Here is a 23,109-nt window from a genome sequence, read left to right on the forward strand (position 1 = left end):
GGGGATTTTAAATTGGATTTAAACTAGACTGCTATCTGGAGAAGAAATGTTCTTTCTCCCAAAGTCTGTAGGTTCCCGAAGCAATTGCATTAGGAAATAGTTTCATGAAAAACAAAACAAAACAAAACAAAAAAATCAGGGATGAAAATACATCATGAAAATGTAACACACGGAACAAATTATACCATAACAGCCATGACATGAAACCCAGAGCTAGACAAGGAGGAACATTTGAAATAATAGGTTTTTCATTCTCCTGTGAAATTATATTCTCGCATGATCAGAGACTCTGAGGGGCTTTTTAATTATTCTAAAAATAACCCACATGAACTTTTATATGTGGAAACAAACTATGTTCTTCAACAATTCTGAAACCCCATACAGAGAAAATTACTGGCAAAAAAAAAATTCTAAATAACTCAAGGAAGGACTATTCAATATATTGTCAACATTTTTTTGTACATTTTTTGACCAACATTGTCATGTTATCATCGGCGAATCGGAAAAATCAGAAATCTGGACATTAAAAAAGCAGGAAATCTGTGCAAAGGAGAGAATGAGAGGTACATAAACACCAAAGCACTGCACTCCCACAGCAGCAGGCAAACACCTCACCTACCAAGAGGAATGACCTCAGCGCAGACTCTGCAGTGCTGCCGATCTGTCCTCATACGGTTGACAAGTCAGACTTACTATTATGAGCCAATGCTTTAAGCAGGCAGTCCAGGCATCCCTCCAAACTGTCCACTGTGCTGTCAGCTTCTGTTAGCTTCAGCTTCCTCAGGGCTTCACAGAAGTTATCTGCTTGGATGACATAAAACAGAGAGATGTCAGAGCCGCCGTTGATGTTGCAGCAACTTCAAAGCCCTGACGCTAAAAAGGTAAAGAAGCAGCGACTCCAGCACGCGTGGCAAGTGCTTAAAGGTTGACAAATCTGTCAGTCACAAAAGCCAAAAACGGCAAAAGCCAAACGGCTAGTTAACCTTCAGCGAGGCAGCTCCTCGGTGCACTTTTCTTCGGCAACTACAAACAAACAGGCAGCACCATGGCAACAGGCATGTATTGCCAAGTTGAGAAATGTAAGGAAGATTAATAAAGTTATCCCTTTTGTAGTGCAAGATTTTTCACTCTGTGAATTAAATTGACACACTTGATATCGGTGTTAAGAGTTTCACGAGGGAGGAAACCATTTTTACATTAACTCGGGACTATAGGAAGGCAGCTCCAACCCCAAAGCCACTGAAGTAACAAGAAGGTCAATAAATAAGGAAGCTTAGAACGCCTTAGAGCATGACCACTGCAGTTTCAGACACAGGTCGTGCAGCTGCTCGCAAGTGGTCAGTTGTCACCATGGATACCAGGGTTCGGGATGGATGGATAGAAATCCACAGAGGTCCTCACTGTGGTACATATGGCCTCCCTGTTTGACCAATAACCTGCAGAACCCTGTAATGAACGTTGAAGCACTGACAAACACGCCTGGCTTGTTCACTGGAGCCTTTAGCAACTGCGTCAAGGAACCCATAACAAAAAAAGACAGTATAGAACAGCATAACAAAATTCACAGTACGGTACTAATTTCATATGGTTTTTCTTACAATGCAATGCAGGTTACCCAGGGGGTTGAACTACTATAGCTACATTCCTGCTCTTACTACCTACAAAATAATCACCTAACACCACAAACAGCAGGCTGGAAGTTCTTCCTGAAATGAGCCACAAAACACATTTAATTGGCAACAAATGTTCAAAATACTTTGTGTGGTGAATGCCATGACTCACAAGCATTAAAACTAATGTCAACTGACCACTGATTTCTGAAATTTGAAAGAAAGCTTAAAACCCTTTTCTTAAATGTATAACTTACAGTATTAATTATTTGGGAATCTCAGAATTTCATTTCTCAGAAATCCTCCAGAAAGTATTGTGTTCAGAAGCAAATATTACAGGCCAGCACTACCTGGAAAACGTGAGCTCAATAATTGTGCTCCTGAATCAAGGCCACAGACTAACTTTCAGTGAGCGAATGGCAGTGTGTCTGCGGGAAGTCGGGGATCCTGACATGGACTGGCCTGCCTTGTCTCTGAAATTGAACCTGACTTAGCACCAGGAATCAGCCGGCTGAACGCCAGACTGACCACACCTTGCTGTATTTGCAGAAGAGCTGAATGCTTCGCCTCTGTTTAGAAGCTGTAGGCCGGCGAACAGCAGGTGATGGTGATGTCCAGGCAATAACAATGATCAGGCTGTTACTGATGCTCGGAAGGGTGTTACCCGATACTGCAATGCAATATTTTTTACTGGGGTCTGCGTTTGTTGAGTGTTTCATGGACAATAAACAAAACTAAAAAGTGCCACTGCTTGTGTTTTCTTGGTAGAAACAAGCAAATTCACATTTTACATTAGTGTGACTGGCAATAATTATACATTTATGGAATTACAGTGTGAAACTGTTCAGTATCCTTAATATTGGCTTAAAATCAAAGGAACAAACGCTAAATAAAAACAATGGATTAGTTACACTCACTTTGACTACTGTGTTCAGTTTTAGTCACCATGTTACAAGAGACAAATTGCTGTTAGAGGCCATATGAAGGAGAAGTGCCACATTACATGGACAGAGGAAAGAATTTGATGTTTTTTGCTTGGAATACAGATGACAACGTGGGGACTTGATTCAGGTATGCAAAACTCTGAGAAGCAGCAACCAAGTCAATTCAGGACATGCCTGCAGTATCAGGTGCAGCCAGGGTTCCTTGGACATTAATGGCAATTGAGCTTAGTGCTGACTCTTTGGGTTATTTGGGAAAAAAAAAAAGAATTTGTGGAGCATTATTAGCAACCAACAACAAAGTTGCGTAAACCTCTGAAGAAATTTAAAACCTCTGGTAAAAAATATTCTATTTCAAGAACTAGCACTTAACGCACTAGAAACTAACTGCACTCTCAATATAGTGTGTGTTATAAATATTGGTCTAAAACTATTATTACTGTCTTCTAACAATTATGCACATTAAAAGCCGTTTAATTATGTGTTGAAAGCTCATGGTGTATATGGAAAACAAATTAGTGTCATGGAAAACATACAGCAACAACCATTTAATTTTGGTTGACCACAAACTAAGGATTAGCACAGGCTTTAAGTTAAGTAACACTAATGTAAGCAACTTTTTCGTAGCGGGTGAAATGATATTCCATTAAACAGATATGAAATAGGTAAATTAATTATGCTAATTAACGTTTGTCAGCAACATGGTATCTACTGAAAAAAGTTACAGACTAGGAGAGCATGTTGTCACATCTGGAAGCCATGTAAGCTGTACATCTAAAATTGATTTTTGCCCTACATTCCAAATGTTCTCTTGAGGGGATCTGTACTATTCCACGCGTAGTGGCTCGACAAACATGAGCCAATTTACAGAGTCTCTGAGCTCTAGATGCCACGTGTCATCGTAGCTTATTCCAAAAATATTAAAAAGGACTCAGGTCTGGAGAGTAGGCCTTCCACAGCATACCTGCCACCCTCTTATCTCACAAGAAAGCCGGTGTTATATGGAAACTGCATGAGATCACGTGTTGGTCATGCTGAAATGTCGTCAAATAGGAAGGAAGCACAACACGTGTCCCAGGACTGGTGCAGTGAAATTCCAGACCACGACTGGTCTGCTGGGTGCCACAATCGTTTCTCCTGTATGTCTGCACCCATCTTGCTGATTCCCCCAAAACCTTGATTCAAAAAGAGGACTTTGGTCAACCCAGCAAAGCCACCCAAGATGTTGCTCCAACACAGCAAATGCACAAAGGTGGTCTTTTTGATATGCAGGGTGTGTTGACTCCTTACCAACCCAACTGCATGGAACTACACTTATCAAATCCTGGGACCTCACTAAATACCCTTGCTGTAGCTGGTTTGGAGTCTGGGGAATTTCACTAGGATTCCCCAAGCGGTGGAGACTCCTTTCGATATGGATGGATGGATGGATGGATGGATGGATGTTTGCCCGTTATGCCTCCCAGCATCCTGTTGCTGTTAACGTAACGTTAGTTTTTTTTACGGGACAGGGTTGTTAGCCTTGTGCCCAACCTCCAACATGGAGGACCTGGTACCCTACGTGGTACACGAACCCACTACCCTGAGGCTATGAGTCTCGTGCTCTACCAACAAAGCTAGTCGGGGTCCTCCTTTCGATATGTAGGGTCTTAATCTTGGAGAGTCTTCAGTAAAAAGCCACGTGACGTCTTGACTCAAGAACAACTAGGACGGTGTTGCAGTGTGGGTCACAGCACGGAAGGCAACACAGAGCCATGGTGATCATCCCATCTGTGTCAATGGGATAATTACACTGGATAATTGTGTTGACTGCTGGCGATTTCATATTTATGGGGGGGGGGGAGACCATAGAAAAATAATTTGTGATTGCAGATAAAAACAACAATCCTCTGAGTGCAACTACAAAAAAACAGCAAAGCAAATTAATATCAGCCTTTGATACTTGTGCTTTGACGACTTCCATGATGACATAACGATGACCTTTCTCTTTGCACGGGAAAGTTGCTGGATTCCTGAGCTTTTTGTATATTGAGGCCCCTTGGCAATAATGCAATCCGACTGAAAAGAAAGGAAGCAGAATAGAATATTGCAGTTGGATGCAGCCAACAGCTGCAAAAGAGGTAACCTCTCCGTGAAGAACAGTTATTGAATTCAGGAATACTGTGCTGGCCCGCACTGATAATGCAAAATCAAAACCTGACAGGCAAATCTGAGGACCTTAATTACAGGCAAGCAGCATTAAGCTAATGCTGTTGCCTTTGATGTACCTGAGGTATGATGCTTTTGTTCCAGTTCAGAAATATGCCTCGCTCACAGATAAGGGGAACAGAGACTGGAACAATTGTTAATAGCAGGCAGGTTTTCTTGATAGAACCCTGGGGAAATATCCATTGCGTTAAAAAAACAGCTTACTTTGCTTCATCTCCACTTTATAACATGTTGTATCTTACAATACACCTCACTTGGAAGAGCTGGTTGTAAAAATGTAACGGATCTTCCATCCTCACTAATTTCAGCTGAAACTAAATGGTAGGCTTAATGGCTTTTCTCCTCACGAAGAGTGCTCTTGAAAAGGTCTGCTCATAAACAACCTGCCACATTTTACTTACAGCAGCCAACAGATTTTATATCAAAGCTCTGTACTTTCCCCACATAAGCCGAGGTTTTTTTTTAACCCCAACACACATACTGTGGGTTTAAACCGAAATGATAAGAAAAGCCCTTTCCAGCAGTGAGACGCAGTGAGCACAGGGAATAATGACACGGTGTAGCATTAAAATATAGTATAACAAGAAAAACTACCAGCAGCGTATGTGGCTCAATAGCTTTTTGGAAGTGAATCTTAACACATAACATTCCAATATGTGCAAAACACAGAAAGTAAAATGCCGCAATTCCCTTTAAATGACAATGCAAAGAGGCCAAAGCCTTCTTTTTATAGAAATGAGGTGGTGGGGACAGAAAAAACAATGCTGATAAGCCATAATGGAAGTGAAGAAGAAGTGGGCTGTTAATAAGACAGCTTGGAATGAATCCTTCCTCAGCCCATTTCAAATACACCACTCCTTTTTTTCCCCCTCAAGATCAGCCCTTAAACAGCAGAGCAGCTGTGCCAGAACGTAGAACACTACGTAGTACAGAAGTAGTACAGAATGTAGTAGTACACTACTCACTCTTTGCTAATATTCACCATGACAGGCCGTGCAAAACTTTGTTTGAAACCAAAAACGATGACCCTCTGTCTGTCACAATGTGACGCCAACAGTGATACCAAGAGGGCTAGTTTTCCTAGACCACGTAAGAAGTGCTGTATTGGTTTCTCCCAGAAAAGCTTCAGTCTGCAGACTGCACTAATCCCTATGACTAATGCACATATGAATTTTAGAAGACTCCGGCAGTCTAGTAAAACAACCCCTGCAGTTACAAAAACAGTGCTCTCATCCTCAGAGACTTCAAGTGTAGTACTTGTATGTCTCAAATGCCAATGAATCACCCCTGTCAGGGCATTAAGTGAGATGCACAAACATGGAACAAAAGACGAGAGCTTCTACTACATCTTCCGACCTTGAGCACACAATCCAGTAATCATTTATGTTGCTATAATATTGTGATTCCTCAGGAATAAAGGTTCATATCCCCGAAAACCTGAAACACTGACAATACAGGCCCAAATAACTAATTTCTCAGGCCTTGGCCACAGTTGTAAGTTACTGCGGCAGTTTTAATTATCTGTCACACTAACTGCTCCATCAAAATATCATCCCCGAAGTCTTCTTTTTTTAACGTAGGCTGAGAAAACTAAATACTTTGTGAAATTATACCGAGCATCAGAGAAACTTTTAAGAAAAATGGACAGTGTAAATTTTAGATACTGAATAAATAATTTAGGATAATTATGGCTCATTGATATTTCATGACAGACCATGATACATGGCTTCTTTCAAGAATGGAGTTTGGTTCTGGAAGCTGTTCCTTAAGATATATTTCACTAAAAGCAGATTTCAGTCTTAACAGGTATGTACCCTTACTATTTAAGCTTCATACTTATTGACGGATCATAGTAGCTTCCTATGCTATTGAATACACAGTTTACGGTATTGTGCAATATAATGAATACTTTGCAAAAAACAAAATCTTTAATTGATTAAATAGATTGTAGAAAATAAAAATGTTCATGAATTAAACAGCTCAAGTTATTTTAGGGAGGGGGTATTTATGGAAGCACTACGTTGCCTTTAATTATCATTTACATAACCGTAAAATTATAAGACTGATTTTTTAAAACGTTACAGCAGTTTCATGTAAAGTAGAATTTGTACAAGTCATGTGCTATATAACCTGTTATTGGTTGATTAGACTTCAAAGTTAAATATGTAACATTTTGTAAGTTATTAAGTTAAAAATCTTGGTACTTGAAAATTTGCTATTTTTTGCAGAACAACTGGTGCTCTCATCAAAAACCAGGCTATTTCCCCGATTCCAGCTATCCTGACTCAGCTTCTCTCCTTGCTAGACGTTTTCTCTGGACAGAGTTATCAATCTTTCACTCGCTATGGTGCTTTTTACGGAATAACTCCTTTCTGCTGACAGCCATCTGAGAAGTGAGAAATTAAACTCAGTACTCAAACACAGTGGAACCGAACTGTGCCTGAAAAGGTTCCTATCTCAGTCTCTTCCAAAGTTCAAAAGCAGTAGGAGGGGGGAGTTCCTCAAGGGAACTGCTTCAGAATTTCCACAATATCAATTGATAATGCTCATTTTCAGTTGAGCATTACACGGATAGCCAGGAGCTACTGTACATCACCCTGCAACTCACAACTGGCAGCCCACTGGAACTAAGCAGGTGTGAGTCTGGTCAGTACCTGGATGGGAGACCTCCTGGGAAAGCTAAGGCTGCTGCTGGAAGAGGTGTTAGTGGGACCAGTAGGCGAGTGCTCACCCTGAGGTCTGTATACATTATATTGATGGGGACACTGTACTAAAGATTCTGTCCTTCGGATGAGAAATAAAACTGACTCACTGTGGTCATTAAAAATCTCAGGGTGTTTCCTGCAAAGAGTAAGTGTTATCCTGGTGTGCAGGCCAAATTTCCCCCTGGCCTTTACCAATCATGGTCTCCTAATAATCCCCATCTGGCTTCATCACTCAGTTCTCCTTCCCACTGATAGCTGGGGTACGGTGAGAGTACTGGTGCACTATGTCTGCGGTCACATCATCCACATGGGTGCTGCACATTGGCGGTAGAGGTTGAATGCTTGTGTAGAGTATCGCTAAACAGGAAAGAGATAGCTCTCACACTGTTTTAGTGAGGTGCAAGCAAGAATCTGATCTAGTGCTTTTCAGTACACCGTCGGCCCTAAGTGAAGCAAAGATGGGTGCATCCATTTCAAAAGCAGCAGAGACGTCCAGAGGGACATATGCCAAGGATCGATTGCTGTATACCACTTACCACTGCAAGCTCTCCTGAGTGCACATCAAGTGGGCTTTAAACTCTTTGCTCTTTAGAAACCTGGTTCCGTTTTGCAGTATCACTCATATCATGAATCGAGTCAACGATGAAAAAATAAGAATATTAACCCTAATCACAGTGTTATCATCACTATTAGATGCTGAGAACTTAGGACTTAAAACGAAAGTGTGCACTCTTGACCAGCCTTGGTGTTCTTCAGAGGGTTTTAAATAGATAAATATTCCTGTTATTCCACTTTCTGCAAGAATATGCACTTTTTTATTGTTACAGATGCATCAGATGCAACAAGCAAAGACTAAACGACATGGTTAAAGGTCACATTTTATCCTAACCTAAAATCTTAAAGGGAATTTGAGATATTTATTATATTATCGACTCATCCATATCCTATCGGGGAGCAAGAGCCTATCCTGGCAAGCAACAGCAGGATACACCCTGTACGGGATGCCAGTCCATTATAGGGCAGACGCACAGACACAAACACAGTCTCACATCTGGGCCGTTCTCCCATAAGCCAATAAACTCACCAGTACAGTATGTCTTTGAACTGTGGGAGGAAAGGCACGCGAACACAGGGAGAAAATACAAACCACCTGGATAACTCAGAAATTCAACCCGGGGCACCTGCGCTGCAAGGCAATCTAAGATAATAATAATTATAATTAATAATTGCTTACACTTCTGGACACTCCACTCAAAGCGCTTTACAGGTAATGGGGACTCCCCTCCACCACCACCAATGTGCAGCATCCTCCTGGATGTTACATTTATTTGTTATATGATGTACAAGAATATCCCTCTCACTATAAACATGCGACTTAATCATGGTTCAAACTGACAAACCAGAAAGCTGACCACAATGGCAGTCATGGTGACATAACACAACGGCACATCTTTACTGTCATGTGGCTTTCTGTACCAAGTGACATCCAATCAGTGTGGCAATTTCGCCAGATATGAGAGGGAAACAACTCAGTGGGGATCTGTAACAGTGCAGTAGGCACGGTAGTCAGGGTAGCCTTCCTCCTCCTGTTTTTAGCAGCCTGCAGCAGTGGCAGTGATATCTCTTCACACAGCCTTCACCCCACCTCCACAGAGCCACTGTGAGAAAAACATTCATTAACCCACATTTGTTTTCTCCAACCTAAACTTTTTTTTTTTCAGAAACATGCAGTTTCTGGAAATAGAGATCTATAGAAGAGCTAGACTCTTCCAGCAGGGAGCAGATAAAATGTAGCCACTGTACAGGTCACATACCGTGTGCAAGCACAGAGCGTTTTCTAGTTGCTTTTCTACAGGAGGTCCCTGATATATGTAGGGGTTAGGGACCAGAAAGTCACTTACCGCAAAACAATATATTTGCAGAAAGTTTCCCTCATAAGAAAAGCACTACAAGAAGAAAAATATAAGATTTTGATTTTCACAATGTTTTTTTCATTTCCTGAAAAAAAACCCACCTTCATTGACAATTTGGGTGCCTTGAAAAACAATGACAATTTTTCTGTCGAGTTCCTCATCAATTCATCAACAACGTCAGTGCAAAACATCATACAGTGGGGGTGACTAACTGTATAACATAGCCTACCAGTACTATGCTTTTTGATTTTTGAGAAGTCCAGAAAAATGTTTAACGAAGTTGTCTGCAATTGTTAAATTCATCAACTGTCTTCCTTACGATGAGTCTTTAAAATTAACTTATATTTTATGTAAGGTATTATGCCTGGTACAACCAGGCACATCGTCGAGTTCCACTGACAATCTGATGTTTCTCTCAGCTGCTGAAGAAACAACTTGCTTCCAAACTGAAAGACTCCCGACATTAAGTCCTCTGAGAACTTCAATCAAAAAACTAAATTCTAGGACTTCACCAAAAAAGCAGATCTTTCTTTAGAAAGATACAGCAAGGGGTATAAAGAAGTTTGAGAGCAGTAATGTTGCTCTATATTCACCTTCCAGAATTACTCTCATGAAAGGTTCAGCAAATATGAAATCCAGAGAGACATTGATACTGGATGCCCTTTTTCTATAAATTAACTTCCTCTGTCCTTTTAGATTCATTACCAGAAATATCCGCAAGCTTAAAACAAAGTCAGATGGGTGCTATTACTAACTGTGCTCCTGCACGGTTAGACCACTATAACTACAGGAAGAAATATAGACAGTATTATTAATTTCCTTAAATCTCTTATCTACAAATTAATGAAGATTTACAAGATTATCAACCCATGAGACTATCAATAATTATGTAGTGCAGTAAAAAGGTTTACATAAGACAAGACAAAATGTAGCTAAACTTCAAGAAATGAAGGGTAAAACATACAAACACCCAAGTTCTTCATCTTAGGTCTGCTCTATTCTTTACTCCAGACATAACCCTCATTCTTGCAACTACAGAACTATAGATGCAAAGCTAGAATATAAACCTTCCTTCTGGATTAGAAGTGCAATCTGGGGAAGATCCCTCAAGGACAGAAAGCAAAAACAAAAGTCTCTTCGGTACAGACTGTGAATTCACCAGTCATATCCAACACAACATGCGAAGTGTGTCTTTTATACAAAAAAATATATACAAAGCAATCCTCAGCTAAAGCCAGACTAAGCCCACTCCATAATAAATAAAAGGTCTTGAAATATTCAGTGAGCTGTAGACAAATCCTAGGAATCTCAAGGCAATAGCGCAAGTCATGGCTGGAATCTAAAGCTCTGAGGTGAGAGAGAACTGAATGTGCTTACATTCAAGGAGGACAGTCAACAACACCTGCTTTTCCTCAGAACAAACAAAATCTGCAGGCTGAGACTTTCAAAAAGGCCCTCCTAGAGACAGCATCTGTAGTGAACCTGTTCTAAATACTGTAACTTCAAATAAGTCTTGAAATAAATGACATTTATTACAAATCATTAGATATCGAGGAACAATGTTATTTAAATAGTTCTGAGCACAGGAAGGTCAGTAATATAGACTAAATAAAGGTTCCATGTCCCATCCACAGTGCAGTAATCATGATAAAACAAAAGCATGTTCTTCAAGCAAATTCACTTTATTTCCACTGAAACAACAATGAACAAAAGAGAAAAAGTTCTAACTGCACCTGTTCCTGTCTAATCCTTCTACAGTCTGTAAACTAATTTGTACGCTTTTGATTACAACCTGCCTGCTACAAATGACACTTGCCACTTTTCGACTTCTGTGACAAAAAAATGGTTCTCTAGAACAAAACTTTCAGACCATCGAACAAATTAAACCAAGTGCCAGTCCTCTGTTCACAAGCAACACATGCCCACAAAGTGAAAGTGAAACTCCTATCGTGTCCACTTCATCGATTTAGGCCACCGTAACTCACCTGTCACTGCGCTGCGCAGGCCTCCATCCCCGACCCCCGCCCTGACAGCTGCTCAGGTTTGTTTTCCCAGTGCTGGCTTTCTGAAACAGCTGCCATTCCAAGGAAGCACAAAGAAGCCTCTCTGGCCTGATGTGAAAAATTAAGGAGCAGCAGTTTTGACAGTTATGACTGGCACTGACTGTCACTCCTCGCAGATTTAGTAACTTATCTTTTCGGCATCACACAACCCTCTTCTTCCCTGTGCAGCTGTTCCAGCCTTGCAGGATAAGGCCTGATTTTAGTTTTGCCCAGGAATGTCCCCTGACATTGCCAAATCTAGGCCCTACACTTCATCATTTAGCTAAACTGCTGATAAGCAAAGTAAGGCAGAGCTCTGCACGTTTTATTTTATGGTCAATCTAAACTTCATGGACCTTAGTGAAGGATGGGACTTAAAAAGAAAAAAAAGATAAGGCCGAGTCTTCCAAGCAGCCACACAGCCACTGCAACCATTTTGTGCTACACTGCATCTTGCCGTTTTAGAAGAAAACCTGTACTCGCAGAAAGATTATTCTTCAGACCTCTAACTGGACTGTCATCTATCACATAGGGAATATACACTGGGGAATGGCCCAACACCTTTGGGGAATCTGGACTATTATGAACAGCACAAGTTTTACAAACCTCCTTACAGACAGGACTGGGTAAAACGTGAACTTGGGCTCCAATCCATCAACAGGAAAAGCCTTCACATGGTAGACAGTTCATCACTGGAACAAGCGCCATGGCAACCTTTCTCTTGTCACAGCCTGCCACTTGTGGTTTCCCTGTGAAGTGAACTTCAAGTGTGGCGTTCTGGATGACCCATGACCTTTCTTCCCCAGGAGACTGTACAACCCAAGGTTTCTCCATGCTAAAGAGTAAAGTCACGTCCCCTCAAGGACTGGACTCCCAGCCTTCAGTAACACCCACAGACCTTTACTGAGCACTAGGGGAGATATCAGCAAAGTCTTTCTCCCAAGAGATCATTCTAACCTTAAAGAGACTGTTCGTAGCCAGGGGATTGACTGAACCACGATATTGGAGAAACCTAACCAGTATCAGCTGCTGTACAATTCTCTCTTGCACCTATGTGCAAACAGCTGCACAAAACCAGTGTGCAAAATGCCTGCTCCAATTTTCTCCTTAAATCCCTTAATAGCATAACCTTAATGGTTTCCAGACACCTAAACCCACAAGAATGAATCGCTCAAAGCGACAGCTGCTCTGTTACACTTCATTAGCTAAAACTTAAATTTCTGTGCTCTTCTTGAGATTTCCTTCCCAGGAGCCATTGTGTTCACCACATATTAAAAGCCCTACAATGGTAATACTGCCCACACTCATGTAGGCTTTGAGGCACACAGAGTGTGGCACATTCTGATGGGTTGCCTGACAACCAATAACATTGGCAGCATATCAATATAATACCGTATCTGGTAAGACTTGCAAATTTTGCAAATAAGCCATTATTCATATATAATTTGAAGAATATGTTCTCTTTTGTATCCATATTTTCTAATATTGCATCGACACTTCAGCCTTGTTGCAACTGTTCCAATCCAAAAGATTTTGTGATGTGCAACACCCACTATATTGCACTGTGATCAGCCAGACACCCTGTATTTTTCTACTCTAATTTGCATCACTAAAAGAACCAGATCTGCTGTAGAACCCAGCTGATCGTTTTACTAAAGAATATTTTCAATACAATCTGTATACAAGAGTGAACACTCATATACAGTACAGTGCTGGAAACCACTTCAGAGGATTCTAAGTTCGCTGTGCACGTTGCAATTGAAGCTTCCTCACAAAACGAAGCAATACATTATTACCATATGTACTAGAAAGAAGTGCAAGAAAGACAATGATGAAGAGAACAAGATATATTATAGGAACAAGTAATAGGTTTATTCCATGCTAAAAAAAAGAAGAGAGAAAAAACACGTTTCGGCCGTGGAGCCTTCTTCAGCCTTCTTTTTTTCAGCATGGAATAAACCTATTACTTGTTCCTATAATATATCTTGTTCTCTTCATCAGGTGAAGAAGTGAAGAAGGCTCCACGGCCGAAACTTTGTGTTTTTTCTCTCTTCTTTTTTTCAGCATGGAATAAACCTATTACTTGTTCTTTTGCAGCCTACGCATGCTGACGCAGCTACCCACCTGAAGATATATTATAACCTAGAGAACAAGATATACAAAATAGGTCTATATTATAACCTACAAACACATCAAGAAAAAAAAATCACAGGGCTACTGCTGAACAGTGCAGAATTCTGCATTATCTAGGGCACAAATTTCCGACACTGACCACCACTTGGTCTCTGCTGTTATTCAACGAGTTAGAAAGAACAGGGACAGTATCTGCAATCAAGAGAGTTTCAGGTTCAAAAAAGTGTGCGATTCAAACGGCAAAAGAAAACAAGAGGCAATAGGCAGTGGTGTGATCAAATGGCAGTACATGAGATATAATGAAGCATTTCCATAAATGCAAATTACAATTCATAATCTACACAAAACAAAAACACCCACTGCGCAAAAGGGGCTGAAATCTAATTTATATAGCAAGATTTTTTTTTTTAACAAAACTGCACTGCAGAGGTTAATATCATCAGGTCTAATGCTTCTGCAGACCTCTTCACTGCTGGACTAAGCATACTTTTCCAAGCTGTGACATACTCCTACATCACAGTGACCACATGCAGCTGCTCCTGTGGTGAGGCCATGTGTTCAGATGAAACCACTTTTAGGCCTGACATTCACAGTGGAATGTCACTCACACGTCCCCTCACCAACGGGAGGTTAGATCTCTCGCAGAAGGAACAAAATCCGGTTATTTCAGTCCTGGCTGTCAAAGGCTTCAATTGAGTGGAATTCTTTTCTGGCAAAACGTGGTGCTGAGAGCACTGCAAGGGTCACAGCTATACACAGATAATGAGCAACTTCTGCAGAAAACATAAAATGAAAAAAAAAACAAAACAAGTCTCCTGTGTCTGGCTTTCTGTGCGGCAGCAAATACAATTAAGGGGCACTGACCTAGACTTTTTAAAAAATAATTCTCTTCTTCTAGGGAGGAAAATAAATTTCGGCAGCCCTGTTCTTCCCCTAATTAGCTGCACGGCTTTCATTTCCTGCACTCCGCTGGCGTTTCTTTAATCCGAGTTTCCTTCAGTTCGCCTTTCAAGACACCCCCCACCTGTGCGGCTGGTATTTATGACCCCATGCACAAAGCGCGAGACAGACTCCAGTGGGACACCTAGGGCAGCAGCTCAGCAAAACAAAGAGCTGGGAAAAACAAAGAGGTTGCACAGGACCGAGCACACGGTGATTCCTGCTGATTGAGATCAAAGTGGAGAGATACAGTACAGATTCGCACCCTTGGGGCATAAAGCACGCAGGGTTCAGGTACAAAAAAAAATCATATTAAAATGCAAAATATTATTCCTACAAGAGCAAAAACTTTCAACCACTTATCCAAGAAGAGAAGCATTCACACAATCAACACTTAGTGGTGTTGCGTTTAGTAAAAGTTTTCTGCATTTGCAGATCTGGATAAAGTGTTGTCGTCCATGCCACGGAATACTCTTCTGTTCGGCTATTCCAGCACATCCAAGTACCCTCAGACAGGTGGGCGCAGCCATTACATTGCAGCTGGGTTCAGGTCAGGTCACTACCAACCTTGAGCCACAGTCCCTTTTCTCTTCTTCGGATTGACCTGACCCGGCTGCACTCGGCACACCGTCACCATGCTCAACCGCGAAGCGCCTCCCGATGAGTCTGTAGCCATTACGCATCCTTTCCTTCAGCGATATCCCATAGTAATTTGCTGCATTTAGCTTTCCTTTAATCACGCTGAGGTTTCCAGTCACTGCCCATTTAAATTAGGCCCAACCACAGACTGACATGCCATCCTGCTTCAGGACAGATGCTCTGAACTCGCAAGCCCCTCCTTTTTGGTCTTTTTTAGGCATTTTAGCTGATGCTTCGGAAGCAGTTTGCTGTGGGACTCATCAGACCACAGGGTGCTTTCGTGGCAATAAGCAGAAAGCACATCCGCATACACACTAAATGTGCTTAGCTTTGTGCAGTTTCTAAAAGGCTTGTACCTTAGTTCAAAAACAGACAAATACCATTCTGCTATACTCCTGCAAAACTTATACTCCGTATCCTTACACATTATTAAGCAGTCCTTGTAAACCGCTCTAGGGTTTTAAATGACCTCTCTAATGGTTAGTCTTCCTGCTTTCAATAATATTTCACTCTGTCTCCCATACCTATACTTTTTTTGTGCTCCAGCCCTATATTTCACTTCTTGGCAACGGACCACATTTTATATTTAGGAATATCAGATATATCTGCCTCCATCACATTACTTTGTCCCTTTGCAGTAGGTCACTTTGTTAAATCTAAAATAGTCTGACCCACTATCAAAGTAATTAGCACCCGCCCCCATCACTTCTAAGGGAAAACCAAATAAAAATCTGTGTCAACTAATCTTATGACAATAATTACCGCCCTGCCGCATAAACAAATTAACAACGGTAAACCACGCATGAAAACATCTGTCCACCCATGAGTGTTTTTGTAGAGAAGTTATTTGTCATAGCAATATTATTGTAATTCTGATTATTATTATTATTATTATTACTATAATACATCTGGGATTATGAACTTCATGATCCTCTGTTTCCCTCATTTTGCATAGTTTGTATTAAAGGCGCTGGTCTTTAATTTTTAACCTTTGACTCATGTAAATCATGACTAATTGTGCCTGGAGAACATGAGCAGTCTAGTCATGTCAGGTCGGCAACAGAACAAAAACATACATTTGTTTGTTTTCAGCTTTGAACGCAATAGATCAAAAGAGGACCACTCCTGAACTATGACTTCAGCTTTCAAATGAGACAGATAAGCACAATACCTCCAGTCCAGAAAGCTCCCTTAACAGCTTCAGAAGCTCTCAAGGCTGTACATAACTGCATAGTTAAAACTATGATCATGTGAACTTTTGAAAATAAACACTGAAGCCACAAAAAAGGTTTTTGAGTCAAACTGAACCTTCTGGGTACATACCAAAGAGTCAAGACAGAACAAAAGGTCCTGTGATCTGCCTCCGTGTCCACCATGAGCTTTTTCCTACTTAATCACCACAGACAAACTACACTGCAAATCAAGTTTCACGTATAATTCTCCATTACTCACAAGACAAAATGTTTTCACTGCTGGTTTGGTGGGGGACAGAAATAAAATGTTATCAGTTGTCCTTCCTTTCATATTACTGTCTCTCTGCCATCAGGAGGAACACGGTCACATTTTCCACCTGAGATTTTTAAAGAATTTACTAGAACATCCCGTAAAAGGGAGGCCTAGTGGCACAGAGGTTCTCATTGCTGCCTCGCAGGACTGGGGGCCTGGGTTCAATTCTGGACTCCGGGTGTCATTGTGTGGAGAACCCCATGTTCAAGTGGGTTTCCTTCCAAAGTACAAAGACATGCTGGCAGGTTAACTGGCTTCAGTGAAAACTGGCCCTGGTGTGAGTGCGTGCTTGTCTGTGGGTTTACCCCAACTCTAAACCTAGACCTACCCAGGGAGTACCCCGCCTTGAGCCCCTTCGATAGGCTCCTCTTCCCCCATGAATCTGAATTGCATGAAGGGGTTAGACAAAATGTATGGAAACAGAAATGGATTTTATGGACATCCCATGAAAATGAAGATCGACCTGACACGGACATGGGGAAAGATAAGGTTTCTGAAGCAAACCTTCACATTTCACAATTCTCCAGGATGCATCGCAGGAATTCTCAACTAGATGATAACTTCAAGGAAAATTTACTAAGATACTTGCAGTTCTATACCTAGACAATCTATATCAATTATGCAATAGTATCACGGAACCACCTTACAGCAGTACTGGATGAATCATGTACAGAGATGTCAGGAATAATGAAAATCTTTGAGTCAAGACAATCTCTCTCAGTTGCAGGGGGGTGGCATGGGGATGTGTGGAGGGCGCAATATAGCACACATGGTCTCGACACCTCCACGGGTGTATGGAGGCTCTGTGCCCTGGAGAACCAAACTCACAGGCCAGGTTCTCCATTCTTCCAAGTTCTCAAACGTCTTTTGAAGACTCTGGGTGGAGCGCAATGAACAGAACTCACAGCACTTACATGAGGTCCCAGAAGAGTGACAATGTGAGAGTCTCAAATGCAACGCAAGGCACCGAGTATCTAAGGACAAAATTATTCAGTAAAGGTGGCACACAAAAACACAGACTATTATTATGTCCCCAGAAGCAGGAGCAATGGATTCCCATTTCTTTTGGATGCAGTATTCAATAATGAAAGGAGAACTTGAGAGCCAGTGCTTTCAGTTTTTGTATCCGAACCAGACGACAGCTTCATATTTTGTCTATGTGCAAGCTATTCCACAAAGCCACTCAATGTAGCTCCACCATGTGCTTCACTAAGCTGACAAAGAGATCAGTGCATTTTTGTACAGACCCGAAGAAAACTCAAGATTGGTCATATCTTGAGTACCTCGTTTAGTATGTCCTTTCTGAACAGGGACAAATACAATGAACACAAAATATTGCCTCCAACTGGGGTGAATTTCTTTGTTACTTCCTGCTCTAGTGGTTTGAAATAAGGTCCTTTACCAGGATGAACACTCTTGGAGGAAAAAAAAAACATTAATTTGAAACCTCGGTACCCAAAGGGCCCCTTTGGTGATTTATCCGGAAGAAATATTTCACGTTTGAATGAGGATCAACACATTGCACCATGACTGTGAAAAATAAACCAAAAATATAACAACTTCAAAGTCTCCTTTATCAGCAGGAGTTTGGTGAACCAGACCTTCTTTTTCACTTTCAGAAAATGCCCACAAGCATTATCAGGTTTTGTATCTGACCCGGTTTACTGCAACAGTGTCTCAACATCTTGGCATCACACTAATAGTCGTTTAATGTTTATTTTCAGAAGGATTTGTCTTCTTCCAGAACCAATCACAACCACACAACATGACACACAGTAGTATTTTATTATATCCTTTTAAGAAAAAAAAATTATGCAGTGCTCTAACAAGGCATAAAATGCCTTTTACAAGTCACATTTCATTTAATGTATCTGCACTCAAAACCACATACTGTACACTAGTTTTAAATACTTCTGATCCAAGCAGGAGACTTCATACCATAATATAAAGCAACTATAAATTTGAATCAGGTCAAACACGACCATAACTAAACTCTCCTTTCCCTGAAATAATGTCATAAAAACCCTTGCCTTCTCTTTACAGATGTTTGATGATAAAGCAGTATCCAAATTAGGCGTTGATCGGCCCTTACATTGTTAAACACATGCAGATTGTTACAATAAACAAAGTGTTTTCTGTCAAGTGCCGTCATTAATCAGTTGCACGCGCCAGGAACCCTTTTCATAGGCAAACGCGTGCAAAATAATCACACGTGGATTGCGTAACGCAATAATATTAAATATTAAAATGCAGTTCCTTTGCCATAGGAGCCTGCACATTGATATAGCAAATTACCGGACACGCCAACTCCAGATTGGCTCAAAGCAAAACGTTTGCTATTAGGAGTATGTACCAACCTACACGTATAACACGTAATTGTCACCTTTGCACGGTTTAGTAAACACACAAAAAATAAAATTATAGAAAAGTCAAATCATTATTAATCTCAATGCAACAGAAATTGATAAATCACCCCAAAACGTTTCAAATGTAGAATATGAATATTATGGTCTAGCCCCCAGACCTTTTAATCAGCCTCTGTCCTAGACCAGTTCACCTATATAGTCCACTCTGTATGTAAAACCAGCCCCATCAGTGTGAGTGCGCATTTATTCGTGTTGGGCAGAGAAAAGACCATGATTAGATAACAAGATGTGCCATATGAGAGAATAACGTTAAATTGCTAAAAGATACGGTCACCCCACCAACCCGCTGCAGTAAATCTCTTGCAAGAGAAGCCCGATACATTCAAAAAGATTAAGACTGGCTGCTTGACGAACTACCAACAGTATTTCAGCGATGCCCCACCAATATGAACTTGATCTATATTAGAACTTCGCATAGCACATATCATTTGTTTAGGACTTACCCATATCGGCTGGTGAAATGCACGATAGTCCCAGACACTATTAGGATGCGGATGATGCCGAAGACTTGGACGACTGAGTAAAAAAAATGTTTTATTATTTTTTTTTTAATCTGGAGATGACCGTGCCGGGATTTTTAGTCACATAGACATCCGGGCAAGGCCCACCTTAAACCCGCACCGCGGCGTCCCCAGTAAGCAAAGCAGTGCACTTCACAGTCCCGCACACCAGCGGAAATCGCTGCTGCTTTACACGCACAAGACACGGGGACCCCGCAAAGTTAATGGACTCGGGTTATGCAATTCTGCCAGGGGAAACTGATCTTCGTAAACACTGAAATGACATCAATCCTCCCATCTAATTATTTACTTCCTTCTACTCTAGCCGGGTTGCAGTTTAGAGAGCACCGACTCCAACACAGGGTGAGAGCCCGCCCCTCGCGTTGCTCTTGATTGGCCACTTGGCTGCACGGCAGGGAGTTGCTCCGCTGTTGATTGGACAAAGGCGGCGTCATCCGCCTGCGCCACGCCCTGCTTCGCGGCTTGGGGTTATGAGTGCTTTGCACCGCTGAGGTCTTTGAAGTCTGCCTTGCAGGTAGTAGTTGAACTTCACTGACACTTCACATGTCACTACTAGTGTCATATCTGGTCTTACAGCATCATTTTCATTGATTTCTGTTCACGCACCTATTTTTTTCGTTTTCGTTACAAATGCGATCTAAGGTTCTGCACAGGCTGGACCCATTTTTTTGTGCTTATGATTCGCAGAGAGTGGATCTAAATGCGGATCAAACAAAAACGATATTGCTTCATTTAGTTCACGGGCCCTCGCCAATAAATTCTAATTACGCAAGAATGCACCATGTCTGGCTTACCTGTAGTCATCTGGGAATACAGCACCATTATCTGAATTCACAGCACAATGCTTTTAGGTCACCCTGTTTGATAAACTGGGACAGCTGCTGAATACCATGTGCCAACATTTATTTTTTCCAAACTTTTATTTTTGTTCCAGAAGAAATATGTCCTTGTTATGTTGCTTTTCGTGGAGTAGAGTTCGTAGTGTTTTTTTTTTACAAGAGACCTATTTTTGAAAGTTCCAGATTTAATCTCTTACCGTTCTCAAAAAGGAAGTAGAAAATGAAGCAAACGGACATTTTTCAGCAGTGCTAACCATCTTTCATATTTTGTAGGATTCACTTAAATGACAGCATTGCCAAAATATACGGTATCACAAGTATATGAAGGAGAAATTGTTGCAGTGGTATTCCTGCCTTTCTTGATTTATGCAAGACTAACATTTGCGGTTGTAAAACGTGATTTTCATTATCGAAAAAAAATGTTTTCCTTTGACAGCTGGTAATGGCTACATTGTCTCCTTCGGGCAAATGGGAATACCTCTCACCTTTTCCAAACATTTCGAAGAAGACTTTCAGCAGGATCTATCCTGGGGAATTGGGAAACAGCAAACGCCCTGTGCAAAAGCCCCCGACATACCAGAGGTTGTTGGTGAACAGTCCATCAGAATAATTGCTGCTTTTTTAAACCAATGGTAGACACTCCAGATTTTGAAACACACTATAATCCCCAAACTACTGTATTTGATCAAATATTGTCACTTTCTGTCAGATTCTCACACATTCCTCCTTTCCCCTGTTGGACATTTACCCTTGAATTAGACAGGTGTCAGACATCCCCTTTTTAAGTCGCAAATGTTATAAGATCTTGGCATCTGCATTTCAGTCAGGCTCCAGAAATGTCCTTGCAGCTCATTAAACCATTCTACAGTCTCCCCACCAGGTTCAGTAGCTACAACTTCAATGGCTTCAGCCACTTTTCTTTCTTCTCCTACATTCATTCTTCAGCAATTAACTGTTGTCTGTCTCACCCCCTTTGTTACTTAACAATATGCCCCGTAGAAAAGAGAAATAATTGCAAAAGATATCATAAACAGAAAAGAAAGGAGGACTAGCCAAATACAATGAAATCAATATTTGACTTTATTATGAATTGAGGTTAGAATTATAGCATGTAATGTTTTATTATGTTATTGCATATCAAAGTTCACATATTATACTGTACCTGGCAATCTTAAGGATGTAGCTGTGTACACTTGTTGCACTCTTATGATAGTTCAAAAAGAACAATTACAACAAATCATAGATCTGATTAATGTAACATGTTTGACCTTCCATGGCATGCATCGTCTTTCAAATCCAAAGTTCTTGATATATTATTCGTGATTTTTAGCAGTGAACTTGATACTTCAAGCTTTCCTTTCTAAAAAAAAAAATCTGGAGGTATAATGTCTGGTATTCATAGCTGTTGTTGGAATCTTGCCTGGTCCTCCAGCATCTTATAAGTTTGAAAAAGGATCAAGTAAACTTCAATTCCATGCTGACAAATACAGTATTAAAGAGAACAACAACATTTGGGCTGCTGAGCCTTCTTCAGGTGTGCTCAGCAGCCTCAGCAGAAGGCCATTTTAGATGTGTGGACCATTCAGATTGATGAGTGTATGTGAACTAGTCTCCTTCCGGGACTGACTAGAACATTTGGTATAGGGCTCAACATGTTGTACAGAAGGCCCAACAGCCAAAATGTTGTTTCTCTCCTTTCTATTCGTCAGCAAAGGTATAACCATAACGTTTTCCTTTGCAACCTTCTCACACTGGTATAGCTCCCCACTCCAACATCTCATTATTCTGTTGTCTAACCAAGTCCTGTTCAAATGATGTACAACAAGACTCCAGACTGTAACATCTTGACGTTTTGCAGCAGAAAAATCACAGGGCTGCTCTCGGTACCCTGATAGAATTGGCTCCCTGAAAGGAAATTCAGGTGTTCCCTCAAGGGCAAAAATCAAAGTTCATGGTGGTGATGGGTCATGAATAGACTTGGAGGCAGAATGCAAAGCCCTAAACTCTACTGATGGCTGCACTGCCTCCATCCCACTCAGCCTGTAGGAAGTGGACATGCTAGGAGGGGAAAGCTTCCATGCAGAGGCCCTCAGCAGAAATCCCATCATAGATGGTTCAAGATGTGGCACCGGCTGCTTGTTTGAGTGGTGTTTTAGACCAACATCACTTCAGTTAGCAGTGCCCAACACTTGGACACACTCTTCTTTGTGTGTAAGGTGGCAATGTGAGAGCAGTGTAGCGAAGCTAGTGCGGTGACGTCAGCGCCCTCCCTGCGCGTAACAGGAACCTCAGCTGCCTGGGCTGAGAGAGGTCTCCTTTAGCTCACGCGGTTGGTGCCCTGTTGCCTTACGCCGGAGACACCAGAACCGGGCTAAAAAAAGGCTATTTGTGCATCAGGGTACCCAGCCCTACAGAACTTCTGTAGAAAGAACCAAGGTGACAGAAGAACAAACATATCGTGTCAAACAAGGCCACAGTCACTCTTGTATAAAGACTCCAAATCATTTCTATTGCATCCAGACGGAAGCACCGTCTCCATTCAGCCATCCTGTGGACAGGAGTTCCACCATGATGTTTTAGACACAGTCCCATCACGCAAATATCCACCAAATCTGTCTGTCCCAGTGCTGTTGCATGATCTAACATTAAGATAACCTGTTGTGTTCACCTCCAATTTGGTTCAACTG

At 41.3% G+C, this 23,109-nt stretch overlaps 1 protein-coding gene across 6 annotated transcripts in view; it reads right to left on the minus strand.

Annotated features, from left to right (window-relative positions):
* Positions 1–19,948, minus strand: part of rap1gds1 (RAP1, GTP-GDP dissociation stimulator 1) — a 71,157-nt gene extending 51,209 nt beyond the window's left edge. For 2 of the 6 annotated variants that reach the window (XM_088924619.1, XM_088924592.1), the window contains exons 1-2: positions 19,506–19,927; positions 694–804 (exon numbers count right to left, since the gene is read on the minus strand). In XM_088924619.1, coding sequence (XP_088780745.1) covers positions 694–804; positions 19,506–19,509 — 115 coding nt within the window. In that variant the 5' untranslated portion in view covers positions 19,510–19,927. Of the gene's footprint in view, positions 1–693; positions 805–19,505 lie in introns of all 6 variants that reach the window. The other 4 variants (XM_088924610.1, XM_088924629.1, XM_088924601.1 and 1 more) reach the window with 4 other exon arrangements.
* Between the last annotated feature and the right edge of the window lie 3,161 nt (positions 19,949–23,109).

This window comes from Atractosteus spatula, chromosome 1, assembly GCF_055471065.1.
Source record: "Atractosteus spatula isolate fAtrSpa1 chromosome 1, fAtrSpa1.hap1, whole genome shotgun sequence".
In the NCBI taxonomy this organism is placed as follows: domain Eukaryota; kingdom Metazoa; phylum Chordata; class Actinopteri; order Semionotiformes; family Lepisosteidae; genus Atractosteus; species Atractosteus spatula.